General features: G+C 44.8%; 5 protein-coding genes across 10 annotated transcripts; 3 read left to right on the top strand and 2 right to left on the bottom strand.

The window, feature by feature from the left end:
- The first annotated feature begins 347 nt into the window (after window positions 1-347).
- On the top strand, window positions 348-1704 carry LOC144705373 (transcription factor bHLH153-like). Of its 5 annotated transcripts, none has more exons than XM_078578000.1 (6): window positions 348-830; window positions 892-949; window positions 1016-1189; window positions 1288-1353; window positions 1425-1490; window positions 1558-1704. In XM_078578000.1, exons 3-6 carry the CDS (start codon window positions 1088-1090, stop codon window positions 1702-1704), a joined length of 381 nt encoding a protein of 126 aa, XP_078434126.1. In that variant the 5' UTR covers window positions 348-830; window positions 892-949; window positions 1016-1087. The 5 variants fall into 5 exon arrangements, with proteins under 5 accessions (XP_078434126.1, XP_078434128.1, XP_078434127.1 ...); XM_078578002.1 differs by having other exon boundaries at window positions 896-949; XM_078578001.1 differs by having other exon boundaries at window positions 896-949; window positions 1019-1189.
- On the top strand, window positions 1629-2493 carry NDHT (Chaperone DnaJ-domain superfamily protein). The gene has a single exon (XM_078577998.1). It carries the CDS (start codon window positions 1781-1783, stop codon window positions 2447-2449), a length of 669 nt encoding a protein of 222 aa, XP_078434124.1. The 5' UTR covers window positions 1629-1780; the 3' UTR covers window positions 2450-2493.
- Window positions 2432-7578, bottom strand: LOC144705369 (pyruvate kinase 2, cytosolic-like). The gene is made up of 16 exons (XM_078577993.1): window positions 7331-7578; window positions 6778-6874; window positions 6601-6698; window positions 6028-6183; window positions 5710-5787; window positions 5492-5623; window positions 5104-5184; window positions 4267-4335; window positions 4053-4142; window positions 3695-3839; window positions 3382-3470; window positions 3200-3295; window positions 3049-3116; window positions 2870-2969; window positions 2739-2795; window positions 2432-2668 (listed from the first exon to the last, which is right to left on the bottom strand). The coding sequence occupies exons 1-16, from the start codon at window positions 7397-7399 to the stop codon at window positions 2525-2527; spliced, it is 1569 nt and encodes a 522-aa protein (XP_078434119.1). The 5' UTR covers window positions 7400-7578; the 3' UTR covers window positions 2432-2524.
- Window positions 7579-7728: 150 nt separating this feature from the next.
- LOC144705371 (Thioredoxin superfamily protein) lies at window positions 7729-9669 on the bottom strand. Its single transcript, XM_078577997.1, has 9 exons — window positions 9428-9669; window positions 9288-9353; window positions 9113-9193; window positions 8971-9024; window positions 8784-8852; window positions 8569-8631; window positions 8385-8467; window positions 7981-8046; window positions 7729-7911 (listed from the first exon to the last, which is right to left on the bottom strand). The coding sequence occupies exons 1-9, from the start codon at window positions 9653-9655 to the stop codon at window positions 7869-7871; spliced, it is 753 nt and encodes a 250-aa protein (XP_078434123.1). The 5' UTR covers window positions 9656-9669; the 3' UTR covers window positions 7729-7868.
- Window positions 9670-9886: 217 nt separating this feature from the next.
- On the top strand, window positions 9887-13060 carry LOC144705370 (glycolipid transfer protein 3-like). Of its 2 annotated transcripts, none has more exons than XM_078577995.1 (6): window positions 9887-10242; window positions 10492-10547; window positions 11791-11921; window positions 12008-12143; window positions 12212-12355; window positions 12752-13060. In XM_078577995.1, the coding sequence occupies exons 1-6, from the start codon at window positions 10038-10040 to the stop codon at window positions 12935-12937; spliced, it is 858 nt and encodes a 285-aa protein (XP_078434121.1). In that variant the 5' UTR covers window positions 9887-10037; the 3' UTR covers window positions 12938-13060. The 2 variants fall into 2 exon arrangements, with proteins under 2 accessions (XP_078434121.1, XP_078434122.1); XM_078577996.1 differs by lacking the exon at window positions 12752-13060 and adding an exon at window positions 12427-12562 and having other exon boundaries at window positions 9921-10242.
- The last annotated feature ends 6070 nt before the right edge of the window (window positions 13061-19130 follow it).

A 19130-nucleotide genomic window follows, 5' to 3' on the forward strand; every position in this document is an offset into this window, starting at 1 on the left:
TGCAACTACCACCTACCTCAAGTCCTAGTTATATTCACAACCCCACGTTGTCCTGGATACCCAACTGAACAAAATGGTCAGAGAGAAGACCCATGCTTCCAAAACAACCCAATAACAGATAAAAATCAGCCCTCCTATGATCCCAGTTTCTGACGTACTCCGAACGTCGCTCTCGACGATTATACATCTATTATACGAAATGAATTCCGTCGCATTCTTTGGATCGCTACAAATAGCTCAAAGCGCAAGATAAAAGACAAAAAACTCTGATTTTTCTTCTGCTTCGCGTCAAAACTAGTCGCGTAGAATGGCAACCAGCGGGGAAGGTTCATTCTGACTCACCTCGGCGATGTAAGATGAACCCAAGCGCAGTTCTTCCTCCGCGTCTTTGCGTATGGCGATGTTATCACCGCCAGAGAGATGGGCAAGACTTGGCTGGAGAGACGCCGATAAGAGGACTTAAAGGCCGCATGCAGCGTGCGGGTTGGCTGTTCAAACTTGGCACTTAATGTCAGTAAAGAAATAGGCAGAGAGAGTCTCACAGGGCCAGAAAGAGACAGGAGAAGGTGCAGGTGCAGCGCCTAATAAGAGTCCGTGCCAGGCCCGTGGATTCGAGACGGAGGGCGGCGTCGCAATGGGCCTTCCTCGTTTGGATTCGAGCTGTTAAGTTGTTCCCCGCACAGTTCACTGTCAGCACCTGCCTTTAAAATGTTCTCTTGCTTTTCCCCTTCTCCCTTCTCTCTTCTCTTCTCTTTTGCGTGCTCCTCCTTCGTCTTCTTCTTCGGGGTGAAGGATAATCCACGTGAACGCCTCCGATAACTCCTCTCTGGGTTAGTCTCTCTCCTCTCTTAAACTCACGAACCAAGACTCATGGGTTGTTTTTTTTTCTAGATAGATTTTTCGACGTAATCTTCAGGAGAGAAGAGCCCGGTTCCAGAGCTTGTTCAAGGTGAGAGATTGTTCGACTTTAGAATATCACGGGAGATGTAATGTCACAGTGGTTTGAGATTTATAGCAGGAGTAGGTTTTGTTGAAGTTAGTCGAAGGCAAGGTGGAAGGGCGAGGAGAGGGCGGTCGGGCGGCCGCGATGACGATGGAGATGGCGGAACAGAAGAGGAAGAGAGAAGGGTTCCGCGACTGCGGCAAGAGAGTAAAGTCCTCGGCCGGCGAGGGCTCCTCCTGCGTCAAGGTAAACAAAAAACCCAGAAATAATCGTTCGTAAACTAGAAAAAAAAAACTGGGTTTTCCAAGTCTTTTGACTAGAACCGCGTCTTTTGACTTGAACAGGAGGGAAAAGGCGGGGTCACTAGACGAGTGGCAGCGCTGCAGCAGTTGGTCTGTCCATTCGGGAAGGTGAGAACGAAGCTTCCTCTTCTCTCTCTCCACCAACCCCCCTCCACAATCTCACTCCCTCACAACTGCAGACCGACACCGCTTCCGTTCTCCAGGAGGCGGCCGACTACATAACTTTCCTCCACGCCCAACTCCAGGTCTCTCTCTAATTCATAATATAACCAAACATACAACATATATTTATATTTTAGATTATGTCTGGAGGGTTGGCAGGTGCTGAGCAGGCCGTATCTGGAGGGAAGGGGAGACCTGAGAGAGCGGGGGTTGTGCCTGGTGCCGCGGCTGGGGGCGGAGCAGATCGCGCGTAGCAACGGAGCGGACATTTGGGCCCCCAATAAGGCGGCCCAATAAGGAAGGGGGGGCCTACCTTTCTCCCCGCCACTAATATTCCGGAGTCCGCTCCCGACCACTAATTGGAGGAGAGGGAATGGCGGCTTCGTCGGCGCTGCCGCTGCTCAGAGCGCCGGTGCGGCGGGGGCCGCGCGCCGCGGGGTCGGACGGCGGCGGGGGGCGGCGGGCCAAGGGGTCCCCTGGCGTGGACACGCGGATCCACTGGAGCAGCCCCGACGAGGGCTGGCTCGGGGCCAAGCCGCGGGCTCCCGAGCCCGCGGCTCCCAAACAGAAGCAGCCCGACCGGCTGTTCGCCGACCAGGGCGCCGACTCCGCCGACGTCTCCCACTACGACTTCCTCGGCGTGGCGGCGGAGGCCGACGCGGAGGAGATCAAGGCGGCCTACCGGCGGCTCTCCAAGGAGTACCACCCCGACACCACGGAGCTCCCCTTAGCCGCGGCCTCGGTCAAGTTCATACGGCTGAGGGAGGCGTACAAGGTGCTGGGCGACGAGGACCGCCGGCGGTTCTACGACTGGACCCTGGCTCAGGAGGCGGCGAGCCGGCGGATGCGGGCGCGGCTCGAGGACCCGCGCAAGCAGGACGTGCGCAACTGGGAGTCCGTGCCCGACACCGTGGACCGCCTCGCCGGGAAGAACATGCCGCTCAGCGACCAGGCCTTGACCGCCCTCACCATCGACGTCGCCATCATCCTCTTCGCCTTCGCCTGCGTCGCCTACGTCGTCCTCTTCAAGGAACAGTACTGAATTTCTTAAATTATAAAGCAAAAAAAAAAAAAAGATTGCGGGTGTCCCGGTACTGCAAATTCTACTTCTCCTTGGTCAGGCGTCGAGTAGCTCCCTGATCTCGACCACGGACGAGTCGCCGACCTTCTGGAAGACGACCACCCGGTCGTGGGCCTTCACCAGGCCCGAGGACTTGGCGTAGTTCAGGGCCAGCCCCAACTCCGACTCCCCCGGAGTGACCTACCCCGCAGAAAGAAACTCGGAATTAATCAAAGCTCTTTCCTCTAACATTAATAAGGCTTAATTTTACCATGCTCGGGCTTGCCAGGACGGGGTAGACTCCTCGAACGACGAGGCACTGCCGGGCCTGCGCATCACACCAGATGAATGAATCATGAAGAGAAACCCTTGATGGTGGGTGTAAATGGATTTGTATTGGACCTGCATGGCACCGGAGAAACTCCATTTGAGGGAGTTGGAGCGCAGCCGCGGAACGACCACGGCCAGCACGGGCATGGTGGGTCGGTACTTGGCGATGAGCCTGCAAAGCGTACGATTATCATCCCCATTGACAACGTAGCCGCGTGTTTACTATAATATAAGTGTGTGTGCAAAGTTACCTTGCCGCTCTGCCGGACATGGTTAAGACTACAATAACGGCGGCCTTTACTTTAAAAGCTGCGCGCACCTGTCAGCGGCGGAAGAGAGGGTTAAAAAAGGTAGAAAAAAGCGGTTTATCGGACACTGTTTAATTGAGGTATTCTTTGTTACCGCGGAGGAGGCGACGGATTCCAAGTGTGTCATGGGCTCGCCGACGTGTTTCACCACGCTTTTGAAGTGGGCGGAGTGGTCGTAGACAATTTCAGCCTGCGAGATTGAAGAAGGGCGATCAGTCGGATGTCATAAGTTTCAGCATTAAGTGGTTTTAAATTAAATTGAGGCGGATCGAATGCCTCTGCGCAGATCCTTCCAACAGTTCTGACGGCTTCAACAGGGTAAAGACCCCGCAGCGTTTCCGCGCCCAGTAAGATCCCATCAGCCCCTGAAGATGAGAGAATCTATAAAAACATAGAAATTATTGTTCCTATTGGGCCATCTGTATTTAAAGGCATCAGCATCACGACTAAATCATCTCTTAGTTCCTAAGAAAGGAGGATCAAACCATTTCTTCTGACTCTATTACAAATTCGATATATGTTGGTTGATCGTATACTTCCAACTTGATTCTTTTGAATTCGGAAAGATAATCGTGCAGTAGGGAGATACCATCAAGGACGGCGTTTGCGACGTCAGTTGCCTCAGCCCGGGTTGGGCGTAAGTTGTCGGTCATGGTATCCACAACTCTGGTAACTATGGCAGTTTTCCCCATCATGTTGCACTTGTGAAGAGCAGCCTTTTGAAACAAGAACACCTGCAAACACCATGAATCAAAGTCTTCAATATCTTGAGAGTGAAGAGAGAAGGTCACATGACTTTGTTCCAGGATGAATAAAGAAAACTAGACAGCGCGGACGTTTATACTATAGAAGTTTGGAGAATGGCGGAGTAATTTCTGATGGAAGGTTGAACCATTTATCAAACTAGAAATGTCCAACCGCTAGAGTTTGACAGATATGAACATAACCTTTTCTGGGGGAAGGTCGATGCCTAAACTGCCACGAGAGAGTATAATGCCATCCGCTTCGCGTAGGATATCATCAAAATGCTTCAGACCCTGCAGTTTAAAGAGAATTGAGTACAGTAGCTCGTGATGAAGTACATGACTTACCCATTTGAAAAAGAAGAAATTGCCACGCGATGAAAAATTGTACATGATCACGTGCTGAACATTCGCTTACCTCGATAGTTTCAATCTTTGCATATATCTGAGTGTCGGAGAGATTATGCGCATCTAGAAATGCCCGAAGCTACGACCGACAAAGAGCACACGAGGTCATCCAATGAGTAAAAAAAAAGGGATTTGGAGGAAATCTTTGTATGCCAATGTCATACTTTATTAAATAAATTATGTCCCTAGAACGAAGTGAAGCAAACATGATGGCAGGTTTTCTATAGCTGAATTATTCGCGTTCAATAGATTCACTGATTAAAGAAGAAAAGATGAAGCGAGTTATATTTTCGTAAGTTATATGTTTACTTGAAACAGAGAGTGCAAAACTTTTATATTGTGATCTTTACGAAATGCAGCTTTAAATTAGAAATCAAGGAAACTATTGAAATACAACATCCTGCTTAAAAATGATAAGTAGTGCCCTTGCTATCCGCTATATCTTCTACCACAATTGGCAAGTGCTTGAATCTAACAGAATACTATAATGATAAGGAGTCAGAGAACTCCACATAGAGAGGATGTGAAAAGCTTTTGATGGAGGTAAAAGGTACAACGAAAGATAGTGGTAGCAATCCAAGATCACGAGTAAAAAGATGAGTTTGAAAGGTTAATTAACTTCCACAATGATTTTTCCATATTCTGCAAAAAGAGCTGCCCAGAAAAAGATATCAATGTCTCTGTTATCTCTCTATCTATGGGTGGGCTAAAGCCTTCAGGAGAGACGAGACAAAGACTAATGAACTTGGCTTGAGTAAGGCAATCATCTCATTCAATAATATTTGGGACCAGAATTTGAATAGACTTCAAAATTATTTTTTGAATGAATAGATTTCACATTACTCACTTCTTGTACGTCTTGCGCCTTTCTTGTGTAGGAGAGCGCTAATATGTCAACACTGTTGCGGCTACCAAACGTAGAAATAACCTAGCACAAATCAGCTCAGCATTAATCTCGGAGTTATAAAGCCTAAGAACGAAATTGCAAAATCAAACCGCTGATAGTAAGTCCACAGCAAATAAAATACGACTCACATTGATATTCAAGTTTATAGTTTACAGATAGTAAATCCACAGCAAATAAAACACGATTCACATTGATAAAGTTTATAGATGAACCACAGGGATCTACACAAATAAGGGGCCAAATCCTAATATAATCTGGGCAATCTGAAGCATCTTCAGGAAATTATATTTTTTTCTCGAATACACCATCCATAGCCGAGAAGACTGACCTTCTTATCAGCATCGGTCAAAGAAGGCACGTTAATGTCAAGTTTCGCCACATGCATGACTAAATGAAGGCCAGTGAGTGTGGCCGTGTTCTTCACGAGACAGATGACATCCTCACCATTTGTCTCGATAACCTGAAAAAGAAACACAACTAAATTAATGATATTGAAAGGTACCACAACATTCCACAAGGCTATGATTATCAACACCATAATGTCACCTCAAGCCAAACTGATGTCGTCTCACTTCCTGTGAAGAGATACTGGCCAACAAAAATCGTATCACCCTTTTCAACAGCCTGCAATTCAGTGTAAGAGTAAATTTTTTATGCCTCACGAAACGAAGTTTTATCTCAGGCAATAACGGATTCAAAAGAAATTAGAATAAAATATTAATTGGCCCAGAGAGCGAAGCTCAGTTAAGATGCGAATTAGAATAGTGAATCTGTAGATACTCAGATGAGGGAATTAGAATAGTGAATCTGTAGATATTCAATAGAAAGAATAGATCATAGTTGTTGGTATCTCGCTCAACAAACCTTTGCTAACCCAGTGTAGTTTACTAGTAACACATCTGATGACGAATCTTTAGACAGATCGGGTGTAATGGTAACGCGATCATCTGTCTTCAACTCAATCGGCAATCCCTTATCGTTGCAAATCTGGATTTCAGGGCCAACCGTGTCGACCATAACCTGGAAAAATACTCCACAAGTTGGCTTCTTCAAAAAAAAAAAAACGAACATATGCCTACATGTTCCAAATAAAACGAGATCGGAGACGGAGGGAATAGATTTAAAAAAAATCAACTATGGAAGTGAGAGAAATCGCATACAAAAATTAACAAAAAGACAACAACAATATTTTAGAGTAAGGTGAAAAAAAGCATATCTAACATATAAGGCAGGCTAGCAGTCATATATAACGAACAATTAAGCTCCTCCTCGGTACATTAACGCCTTATGAGGAAAGATTAATGAGTAAATGAGAAAATAAGGGATATTCGAGAAGATCAGACCACTAATTTCGCGAATAGCATGGAAGGAAACCAGAACGAAGCCAGAAAGGAGAAAGACTCGATTAGAAAGACAAGGTGAATCTCTTGAACTTACGGCACATAGTTTTTTCACATTTTTCACAGCCTTCCTCAGATTCTCAAGGGTTTCCTGGTGATAGTCAGTATCCAACCAAGAGAAGTCAAATCGTGCAACTGGCAAAAGAAAAAGGCGTCATCAGAAAATTATGTATTTGCATGTAAATATACTTAATGTCAAACTTGAAAAGATTACCTGACATTCCAGCATTCAGGCATGATTCAATAACTTCGACCGAACGAGACTTTGGTCCAAGCGTCGCAATGATTTTGGTCAGCGATGAGAAAACTCTCTGCGCATCATGAGCGTCTTAAATCAGACTTCAGGCACAACCCTGGAAAACCCTTGAGTCGAAAGCGAGTCGATACAGAATATAATAATCCCCAAACCTCAGCAAGATCCTCGATAAAAGTAAAATGACCACCCCCAAAGCTATACTAGACTCAAGTCCACAGCTCAAGATTTCACTCTAAAATCGCCACTTCTAATGACGCAAAAAAAGCATCAAGGATAACAATACGCGAATGCCGAATCTCTATCTAAGGATAAGAGAAGGCTTTGGAGAAAACAGCGACAACACTTCGGGAAAATCTCAGTGCGGATGCCAAGTGGCTCCAGATAATCACGACGCATGAAACAACATACATTCTGCCGGAAAAACTACAAATTAACTCCTAAAAGACAACACAAAACACTTTCAGATCAAAAACAAAGCCAGAAAGAAGGGAGTTGAAGGATGAGAATCTACAAGTTTCGAAGGCGTGAGCACAGTAGAGAGCCGAACGGACTCCTCCATCAACATCCGCCCACCCTGCATTGTTGAAGCGGAGAAGAACGACGGCGAGAGCTCACAAGACTTGCGAACGAAGAAAGGGTGGCGCGCAGTGACCAACCACGCGGCCGCCCGCTGAGGAAGAGAGATTTTAAACGAAGAGTCAATGTACACAACAGACCGGCCGGTCGGTCACCTGTACCCGCGGTACAACTCTGCCGGGATGCCGCGTCGTCCTCGTACACTACACACGCGATCAGTTTCGCTCTTTATTTTCACGGACATTCTATTCCGCAGGACCAGCGCAAGCGCTGCCGTACCAACGTTTAACACTGCCCTGGCCCACGAAGTTCGGCCCGGCCCACATCATCGAAGAATTTAATACGTCGGTCGATAGATACTGAGGCAGGAACCGTGTGATAGACAAGTTGACCCACAAACAACAAAAATGTTGACCGAGAGTTGACTTTCGGTGGGCCCAGAGTTCTCCCGTTGACTTTTCTCGCGGAAGCGGTTAAGAGCTCCTCTCGGGGTGCCATTTGATGCTACAGCCAATACTGAAGAGGAACCATCGGCGTCAGAGAAGAGATTATAATAGAGAAATGGCGCTAATTGTGAAAACCCACCTAGGTTTTTGCTTCGAGGGAGGCTGCTGGCCGCTCAGGCATGCGTCAATGGCCGCGCTCAAGTCCCTGCTTTGGAAAATCATCCATGATTAGAAGCACTTCTCAATGAATCAGTCGTTTGAGCAAGAACATAAAGATGGTGAAATAAAGATGAGTGATCTAACTTGCTCTTATAAACTTTGAGGGAAGAATCATTCGTCCCATCGCAACCAGCTAAAATGTCATGATGACTTCTTTTATGACGCTTTTTGGTAGGTTAATTTAGATGGGAGTGTTTAGAAACAAAATAGGGTTCCAAATTTCCAGTGATCTCATCACACATTAAACCAAATTCGTAAGTTATGAAGTCAAGTCAGATGCATCTTCATGTTACGAAATCAATTCAGATTAGAAATGGGTTCCACCTTCCTGTCACCGGAACGCCGTTTCTCGGCCGGGAGTCGTCGAATTGGCCATGGTAGAACAATTCAAATGGCCTCCGGCCATCCTGCAGAAAAGAGACAAGTGTTTTTCAAAAAAATTGTCAACCCTTCTCCTTCGTTTGATGAAAACACAAGGATTAAAGAGGGAATTTTGGTGTGAAGAGACCTTCTTAAAGAGAAAGAACTCTGGCGTGCAGACGGCCCCAAACGCTCGGGCAACATCTTGAGTCTGCATCTCAGATGAAACGCGAGTCCAGAAATTTTTTTTTTTTTTGAATAACACGAGTTTAGAATTTTGATCTATGACTGTACAGAAGAGAGACGCTGCCCAATTTCTCTTTGATTCGGCGTCATGAAAGAATTGAAGACATAGAGATCTACCTCGTCGAAAAGGTAAGGGAAAGGATAATCCAGAGATTTGGCTTCTTCTGCCATGAAATTCGGCCCATCCTGTGGGATTTTGTCGAACAAGTTATCATCATCGAAAAGAAACATATTAATGAATGATAAAGGAATTTTTAAAATGAGCGAAACATGCGAGATCATCAACCGTGCGGTCGATTACAACCTGAGGATGAGTGGCAGTGGAATTAGACGAGATCGCAACGACGGCTAGTCCTTTCTACGATGAAAATTCGCAAATGAGAACCTCAAATTTCCAGGTTTGACAGCCCACGAGACTCTGGTAAAATAGAAAGATTCAAACTCACTTTCATGTAGAAATTCGCGAGCTTCACGATGTCCTTCTTCAAGTGTACGACGAACGGACAATGATTGCAGATAAACATAACCTTCATCGACCGATTGACGAGGAACCAAATAAAATTCAGTACGAAAATAAATCAGATCATAACCACAAGAGAGACAACAGAAGCAGATCACAACCAGGAGACCAGGGTAACCCTCGAAATCATCCAGAGTCCATGTTTTCCCGCTTAAAGGCTCCGGAAGCTGCGGAAGAGTAGCGCCAACTCAAAATTTTTGACAAAAACAAGTTCTCCAATCGCAAGAACTGCTCGAATTACCTCGAAATAAGGAGCTCTAAAACCGAGATCGACGCCGGTTGACTCCATTCTCGCCGCTCGGACCTGCAATTTCCTCGCAGGAGTCGATCTCCCGCGACGTAGACAATTGGCGGTCCTTGAGCGAGGAAAGAGCGTCGTTGTCGCTTCCAAAGAACTCAGCCGGCGTAGCGAGCTCGCTCCACAAGCGGCATGGACGACCGCTGAGCAAAGAACTCTTGCCGACGCCATACCCCTCCACCTCTCGATCACGTAGGATAACCCGGCATTCTCAGGCCCATTAACAAAACTTATTGGGCTTGGCCCATTTACCCGAAAATCCAAATCGATCATCCTCGGCTATTTAATAGCCGCCAAACCGGTCTACTTCATATTAACCCAGATAAGGAAGAGTACGACATATAGATTTTATTTTGATGAAGGAAAGTCAATTTCAGAAAAGAATATGGGCTTGTTGGCAATTAGATGACCGAGGATGAAATAAAGGAGCTAGATTATATGTAATATTATTGCCACGGAAGTTGATCCTCTGCTATGCCTTGGCCGCTGCGGGCGTTGACCCTGTCGGAAGAGGGGAGAAGAAGGCCGGCGGGAGGATTAGGGGGGGGGCAAGATGAAGGAGTTGCAGGTGGAGAAGAAGCGGAGAAGCGACGACGATGAAGAGGATTGGCTCCGATTGAAGAAGAGATGGAAGGAGGAGGAGAACGGGGCTCCCGATATGGCTTTCGTGGTCGATCAGCTCTCTCGGAGGAAGCCGGGCGGCGGGATTCCTACCGCGGCCTTCCTCTGCGCCTCTCGACTTCACCTCCATGTCGTGGGTTCGTGTCTCTCTCTGAATCTCTTCTTCGAGCTCCATCTCTTGTTCGATCATCCGTCGCGGCCTCGATTTCTTTGCCGATTCATCTTCAGCCTTGCGATTTTGAAAATTTTGGGCCATCGTTTTGGGGTTTTTTTTTCGTGTCTGATGTGGTTTTAATTCGATCGATTGATTGCCGTGGGGAAACGGACGGTTTGGGTGTTCTTCGCGTGGCTTACACGTTCTCCTCGGGTGTGTGGGGCTTGGGCAGATAGGATTGGACCGACCATGGCGGTTCTTCGCGAAGACGTCCGCCGCAACATCGAGGTTTCGCACTCGTCCTCCCTAAATTCCTCTCATCATGAAGGCCACTCTCTCTCTCTCTCTCTCTCTCTCTCTCTCTCTCTCTCTCTCTCTCTCTCTCTCTCTCTCTCTCTCTCTCTCCTCTCCTCTATATCCTTCCCTCTCCTACATCTCTCTCTCCTCCTTAATTCTTATGGTGAATTGGTGATCACCTGGTATTCGACTGGACCTTTCATCCTCTTCTCCTGCTCTCTCTTCCTCTCTCACCCTTCTCTCTCTCTCTTACTCCTCTGCCTTCTCTCTCTCCTCTTCCTTGATCCCCCTCTCTATCTTCTTATCTCTCTCTCTCGCCCTTCGTCCCACTCTCTATCTTCTTATCTCTCTGTCTCCCTTCTTTCCCCTCTCTCTCTTCTTATCTCTCTCTCTCCCTTCTTCCCCCTCTCTATCTTCTTATCTCTCTCTCCCTCTCCCTTCTTCCCCCTCTCTATCTTCTTATCTCTCTCTCTCTCCCTCTCCCTTCTTCCCCCTCTCTATCTTCTTATCTCTCTCTCTCTCCCTCTCCCTCTCCCTTCTTCCCCCTCTCTATCTATACTGTTGCCTCTCTCTCTCCTCAGGTTTCCTCTGGCTCTCCTCCCCTTCTCTCTCTCCTCTCTCCTCCACTTCCCTTCTCTTCCCTCTCTCTCTACTCTCCTCTCTCCTCTCTGCTCCACTTCCACCTCTCTTCTATCTCCCTTCTCTCCACTCTCCTCCTCTCTCCTCTCTGCTCTACTTCCCTTTCTCTTCTATCTCTCTTCTCTCTACGCTCCCTCTCCTCTCCCCTCTCCTTTTCTCTCTCTTATCTCTACGCTCCCTCTCCTCTTTCCTCTCCTTCTCTTGCCTCTCTCTTCTATCTACTCGCTCTCTCTCTCTCTCTCTCCTCCCTTTCTCTTCCCTCTCTCTTTTCTCTTCTCTCCCTCCCCTCTCTCCTCTCCTTCTCTTGCCTCTCTCTTCTCGCTACCCTCTCTCTCCTCTCTCCTTCCCTTCTCGTTCCTCTCTCATCTCGTAACTCTCTCTCTCCTCCCTTCCTTCTCTCATCTCTCTACTCTCTCTCTCTCATCTGTCCTCTTCCCTCTCTCTCTCTTCTCTCCTCTTCCCCCTGTTGCACTCCTCTCTTTCTCTCTCCTCTCTCTCTTTTCAGTCTCTCTCCCTTCTCGCTTCTCTCACTCCTCTATTCCTCTCCCCCACTCTCTCCCCTCTCCCTTATCTATCTACTCTCCCGCCCCGGCAGAGAGTGGAGTGCGCGTACGCGGCCGACCCATCGACCAATTCTTGCCTCTCCGGCATGATTAAGAAGGAGATGGACGCGGCCACGGCGAGGTCCGCCGAGAGCTGCTCCCGAGCCCTTCTTTGGCTCGCCAGGTCTTCCTCGCCCTCTACTTAGATTATTACTTAGATTATCACCTCTTCTTTGTCTGACTTCGTCTTCACCGGCCAATCTTCTCCAGATCCATGGACTTTGCCGTGGCCCTCGTCGCGGGTCTAGAAGGCGACGCCGAAGCGAGCCTTGAGCACCTGGTAGAGGCCGCCTACGAAGCCACTCTCAAGCCCTGGCACGGCTGGATATCCACCGCCGCCTATCGAGTTACGCCCCTCTTTATCTCAAGAATTATCTCCTTGAAAGGCGTTTAATTGACGTTGCTTCGTCGCAGGTGGCTCTGAAGATGATTCCCCATAGAAGAAAGCTTGTGGAGATGGTTCTGGGCGAAGGGGAGACGGGCGATTCCTTCGAGGGAGGGATACGGGACTTGGTTGCCCTGCTGCGCCCTCTTCTCGACGAGATCCATGCCCTCTTGGTAAGTTCTCTCTGGCCTTCTGCTTCTGCCTTCTCTTCTTGAGCTTTATCGCAGAGCTTTAATGGCCGCAGGGGGAGTCTCGCTTGGACAGGATGAAGTCTGCGTAGGGTTGTTAGATACGCGGGTTGCATGTCCGCCTCTGTATAGCCCGCCATTTTTTGTGGCCTATGTATATAAATTTGCGATGAGATGACCGTGATTACCGCTCGTCCGTTGTCATTTAATTTACCGTTCGATCGGCGAGGTGAAAAACAGAGAGAAATAGGGAAATCGAGGGGAGTTGACAATGTCATTCGATTGAAATCTAGGGTTCTTCGCCTTCGGCGGGGAATTCCTTCTCGGGAGATTCAAGAACGTCGTTAATGGAATCCATTTTACCGTCTTTCTCTTTTCCAGGATGATCTTCTTCCGCTGGGGAGCGGCTTTGGCGAAGGCTTCGTTGATGGCCTCTGGAGGGAGAGCGCAGTCTTCCAGACCTGCATCTTCTATCTTGATCAGCGCAGGAAGCCTTTGAATTTCTTCTTCCCTGGCACCGTTTGTTGGTTATATGTACGCATGGAAGAAGAGAGGAACGTTTTTTGACTTTTCTTCTTTTTTGAGTTTGACATTGACTTGTCAACCTGATTGGACAAGGGCCTGACAAGACAAGACAAGGGCCTGACAACCTGATATAAGTTTAGATAAGGTTTAAGTCCTTGCTCAAAACCCGTGCCAAATCAGGAATGTCTAACCCGTGCCGTATTTAAAGGCCATATAGTGGCCAGCTCCCCATTTATTTTGAACTGTTTGTGTGATTAAGATGCACTGGGTTGGCAGCTTATGCTCTCCCTTTTGGCGTGATATGTCCTGGGTAGGAGCTTATGATGGCATTGCTTAGTTGACCCCTCAATCTTCTAATACCGGGCTGGGGGGTTTGACACATTCCAACACTCACTCATAGTAACTTGGTTTGAGTGAGTATTGGAATGGGTCAAAACCCCCGGCCCCGGTATTACAAGGTCCTTCCCATGGCTTATCACTCCAAAAGGTTGAGACGAAGCCACCAACTACAAGAATCTTAATCACTCATGAACAGGTCAAATTAAATGGCTGACTGGCCACTATAGAGCCTATAAATAAAGCTCAAGGTGGACGCCATTTTTTGAACCTCCAAAAAATGGTTACTGGTAACACCCAAATTTCAGTATTTATTTTAAGCAATTATCATAGTTTTATGCATCGAAAGAGCTTTAAATAGGGTCCTTGTCATATATTACATGTTAATTAATTTTTCCAAGTGAATTCTGATTTTCCCCTAATTTTCTAATAATTTATGAATTTTCTGGAATTTATGTAAGCTTGGAATAATTCTGTTTAAAATGAAAATGGCAGGTTTAAAAGTTAATTTTAATCTTAATGCATGTGGGGACGAATTACTGAATTTTCTTGAATTTTGTAGGATTTTATTAGATTTGTGGGAAATTTATTCGAGGAAGAAATGAATTTTTAAAGAGGAAAAGGATATATTTATAAGGGGAATATGAGTTTAACAGTAATTTCTAAACTTTGAGGGGTTTTTCTTAATGTTTTGTTGCAATAAGGCCTTTAAAAAAGCTCTCTATCTGTTGGGTTCTAGTGGTCTTGAGATGGATGAGCAACACAAAACGATGCGCAGTGGAAAACGTAATTGCGAATCGAACAGCATCAACAAAACCATTAAAACGGTGTACCTTTGCACGAATCCGATTCGTGATTTCTTCGATCCCGGAGCAAGACGAGTCAAGCTGCTCAAGTGTGTAGCCTCTAGACGTATCCACGCGATCCTCGGCACGTCGGATCTCCTCCTTCTCGTAGACGAGCCCTGTTCGATCTCCGTCGGCGTCGTTACGTCGTCCCGATCACATCAGGGGTGGAGAGGGGGTGTGGGGAGAGTGGAGAAGAAGGGGAAGGCCCCTGAACAAATCTGGCCTGGGTGAATTTCGTTCAGGGCCTTCCCCTATTTATACTAAGTGTGTATTTTTCATAAAAACCCCCAAAACTTAAGTATATCTTCCAACGTCCAAAAGACCATTTGCGTGTGACCCTCTAGGCCCATGTATCAGTCTAGTTAACGACTCCAGCGGCCCAATAACCTTTATTGGCCTTCCAAATTAATTAACTATATCATCATATAGATTAATTAATGTCGGATTGATTTAACCCAATCGATAGGTCGAGACTCCGACACGTGGGGTGCCAAGTTACACCTCGTGTCCTAGAAGATACAAAGGAGTGTCTATCAACTCACTCATGGAAACTGTTCGTCATCGGTTACCGTGTATGTATAATCCCTCATCCACTTGACGCTCCTTGAACGACTTAGGGTATGGTCAACTGTCAAACCCTAATCGATCATCCGAGTTAGTAATGATGCATTCGGAAATCATCGGAGAACTCTTCTCCGATATTTCACTGCCTTGGCCAAGGACTTCATCGCATCATCTTCCTTGAGCTGTCACCTCTTATACCGAGGGTGGACGATCCCATCTTGACCACTCAATCGCCTTCGTGTACTTCTTGATGCACTCGAACTAAGACCGTTTAGAATCCCATGATTAGAGACTCGTTGGCCATAGCCAAAGTACAACCGTCTATACACAAGACGTCTTTGGTGTCTCAGGTCTAAGGACCACTTACACAATCGTGACGTGAATCAACCTGATCGACAGTTCGGTATAATACCATTCAGGGATTCGTACGGATCAATTCAGTGAACTCTTTCCACTAAAGAGCACCCACTATCTATCCGTAGTGTTGGCACACTAATGGCTACGGGACCGGCCATACTCATCATATGAGTGAGGCTAGATAGTGCTATTCTATCCGGATACTTCGATGTCCTTCTCGTGTATCCTTTGAATAGGAATGTTTAGAACACATGCTTAAAGACGAGTAATTTCTGTATTACGATCTCATCGTAATTCACTAAGTCCGATCATGTATTCATGGACTTCATTATACGCATCACACGTGCACTATAATGAATATGTTCTATTAATGAATATGGCACGAGATGTGGATTGTGTGATTGGCTTGCCGGCCACATATATTTCCATCACTATCATGACGGCAAGCGTAAAGATACGATTTAAACAAGTACAAGGTTTAATTGCAATTCAACCAGATTTTTTTTAACGATTTCAGAAGAAAAATTAGAGGAGAGAGAATGTGGAAGGGAGTATACTCAAATATTTTTGGGTGGCATCAAGCGGCAAAGAAATGTTTTAGAAAGGACCTAAATGCAAAATGACAAGGGGGATTTTGGGGTGACCCACGTGGCAAAATCGTTGTAGTGGGATGAGAATACGACGGCGCTTAAGGCATCTCTCTCTAGGTTGTAAGTTCACTGCCCGCTTCTCATACAAAGTGCACACATGCTCTTTCCGATTGGGTCACGCTATGAAAAGCGCACAGCTGAGTGCATTTTGAATTTTCATCTGTTGGTTTTTTTTCCTTCTTCATTCTTATTTCCGCTAGGGGTACGTGGCGCTCACGGAAGCAACCTGAAAATTGGAATTCAAATTTCTCCAGCCAATGGGACATTGACACATCGTTTCGTGTGAAGAAAAAAATTATTAAATAAATAATTTTTGATCCAACGAGTATGATTGGTCGAAATTCATTTATCAATAACTTTTGATCTTGACGTCTGTTTGAGGTGATTTTTTTATGGATTTGTTCGTCTAAACCTTCTCTTTCCATCTGTATGTTTAGATCATTCAGATCAAGACTACATTGATGGATAAAAATTAATTACTAAATGGGGTTAAAATGGTAATTTTTATCATGTAACCTAAGCATAAAAGCCAAATTTCAAGAGGAGGAGGTCATTCTGGAGGTGGCTCTATCACAGCTGCTAGACAAAGAGGAGCTTCAGCCTGGATAAACCCTATTTGGGATTTCTTGTTTCATTGTATTAGATTTTGAGTGTAATTTGGATTATGTGTAGGTAAATTTTGTGATTGTTCTTCTTGATCTTGGTCTGCATTTTCTAAATCATTTGGCTTGAGCAGAATGTACAAGCTCATACTAGGATTGAGAGGATAAATTATGAAAGTGATGTAGCTATTCCATTTGCACATTGAGAAAAAAACTTATAAAAAGTTTAATTTCTAGGAGATATTAAATTGCCCTTTATGATCTAATAGATAGTAAATTTGGATATGCTATTGCCCCAAAACAATTAAAATCAAAATTTCTTCTTATTCCCTCTACTTGATTCCTTTGATCCTTTTCATTGGATCAAAGAATTCAATCTAGAGCTCCCTATTTCTTCTATCCCTCTCATCTTTTCTACCTCCCTTTCTAGATTCCTCCTCTAATTAGGGTGATTTGATCTTTAATCAAATTATTCAAGCAAATCATCAATTGGATTCCTTACTAGTTTCCCTTAGATGATACCTCTACTTATCATTATACATCTTAAGTTAATGTTTTATAAATTTTATTGTATAAGCTAAAATTAACAACGACAAGGGGTTAAAAAATTGTAAAATTCACCCTTATTTTTGGCTTATCAGTTACTCATATTAGGATGGAGCTGAGAGATCCTCTCATCCATAGTGGGATTCACTGATCCAATGTCTCCATTGTATTTTCACTACTACATCCCACACTCTTCCTCCTTGTCAGAGTCTTTATTATTGCATCGTTGTACAGTTACATTGTTCTTGATTACTTTCTAGAATCAGAGCTGGCTGGGGTTCATTCTTCTATTGGATTATGAATCTATCCTCACTGAGTATTCTATCTTGAGCTATTCTATCTTGGGGAGAGGGTGAGACTGCAAGCTACTACAAATGAGTATTGGAATGTGTCAAAACACCAGCCAATATTACAAGATTGAGGGGTTGACTAAGCAACGTCAATTATTATATTGTAGATCCTTGAGCATTGGAACATGTCTGTTTTCTAGGGGGCAACTACGGCCTTGGTTTGTGGGTTCTTATAGGCTGTGATAACTATTGTTTTTCATCCCTGATATTGGGTTCCTTTCAAGGTTCTTTAAACTAGGGGTCTCTATCTCTTCTCTTTCTAACTCCCCATTTGTGCAAAGGATTTTCTCTTCACGAGGGACATGACAAGGTTGATGGAGCTGCCTTGGGTGTTCTCCTTGCATTAATTCATTAATCACCTTCATTTACTTCTGGACTCACGTCCAAATCCGCTTGTGCAAGTGTTTATTCCCAAACAAGTGGTATAAAAGCTATGTGTTTGTTTGGACGTGTGAAGTTTAATGAAATGTTGACTTCTATTATTTCTCAATATGATGTTGAATCTGCTAGTTCATCACCCTCTCTTAATGGATCTGCCCATGCTTCTCCTCCCTTGGTTGACATATTCCCTCCTTAGTATATTCTAGAATATTCCTATCAGCTGAAGACTCGAAACGACCATTAAGTTATCTAAATAGACACTATGGACATACGATGGGTGATCTTTAAATAAAGAGTTCACTTAAGTGCTATGAATGAATCCCTTAATGATATTATACCTAAAAATCTATTATGTTGAATCATGTCACAGTTGTATGATGTGTCTTTTGACCTACGACACCAAGGACATCGTGTGCATGGATGGTCTTGTTTTAACTAAACCATACTCTCCAACCATGGCATAAAGACATGTCTCAGCTCAGCTATAGTAAGAGATACACGAAGGCGCTTGAGTGGTCAATATGGGATTTATCTGCATGTGGAATACGAGGGGACTAACTTTAGCAAGAATATGCATTATATCCCTATCAAAGGTAGTAGGAATAATGGAGAAGGCATTCCCTAATGATTATCTTTATGCACTAGTAACAATTGAATGACAGATTAAGGTTTAATGACTAGCCATGCCTTCAGTCATTCTGGAGTTTCACATGGACAAAATATTATAAATATACAGTGACCGATGACTACAAGTGTTTCATTAGAGACTTCAAATACTAATTTATATCTTCTAGATAATGAGATGTATCTTCCCACCCTAAAAAATGGAAACTTAACCAATTAGTTAGGTTAAATTGATCGTTGATTAATTAATAAATATGTCAATTTAATTGATAAGGTTGGCATTTAAGTGTTTGTGGGTCACTAAATGTATTTACTACATTGATACATGGGCCTGGAGGGTCATATGCGTGAGATTAAAGGACCCTGGAGGTTTTGCTTTATTTTTAAGAACTTCTATGAAAATTTATTTAAAAAGTTTAAATTGAGGGTACCCATTTTAGTTTTACTCACTAGCCAGACCTGGCCAGCTCCCTTTTCTTCTTTTATCTCACGCTCCACTCATTCCACTAGAAGGTATTTATGGTGAGAAGATAAAATAGATCTTTAAGAAGATTTGATGAAGATGAAGAGGCGATCCAATTGATAAGCCAGAAATAAGGGGTGCATTATTTATTTTTAATCCCTTATTGTTGTCAGTTTCAGCTTATTCAATAAAATTAGTAAAACCATAAACTTAAGATGTATGATGATGAGTATAGTGGTCGCCCAAGGGAGGCTAGTAGAGCAACGTAATTATTGATCCAATTGAGTGATCTGGCCATAATTAGGGTTAATTTAATATTCAATGAATATCAAATTACTCTAATTATATGAAGAATTCTGATGTCGGACGACGTCGGTGACGTCATCCAACGGGTAATAACCGACGGGGATGTAAGTGCGTGAGTGCATTGTCCTAGGTGGAGTGTACATTCAGGTTCGACTCGTAGGGATTTGCAAACTTTCCAGCTCCGGGCAGGCGACCAGTAATGGTGACC

Source organism: Wolffia australiana, chromosome 7, assembly GCF_029677425.1.
Source record: "Wolffia australiana isolate 7733 chromosome 7, ASM2967742v1".
Taxonomy (NCBI): Eukaryota; Viridiplantae; Streptophyta; class Magnoliopsida; order Alismatales; family Araceae; genus Wolffia; species Wolffia australiana.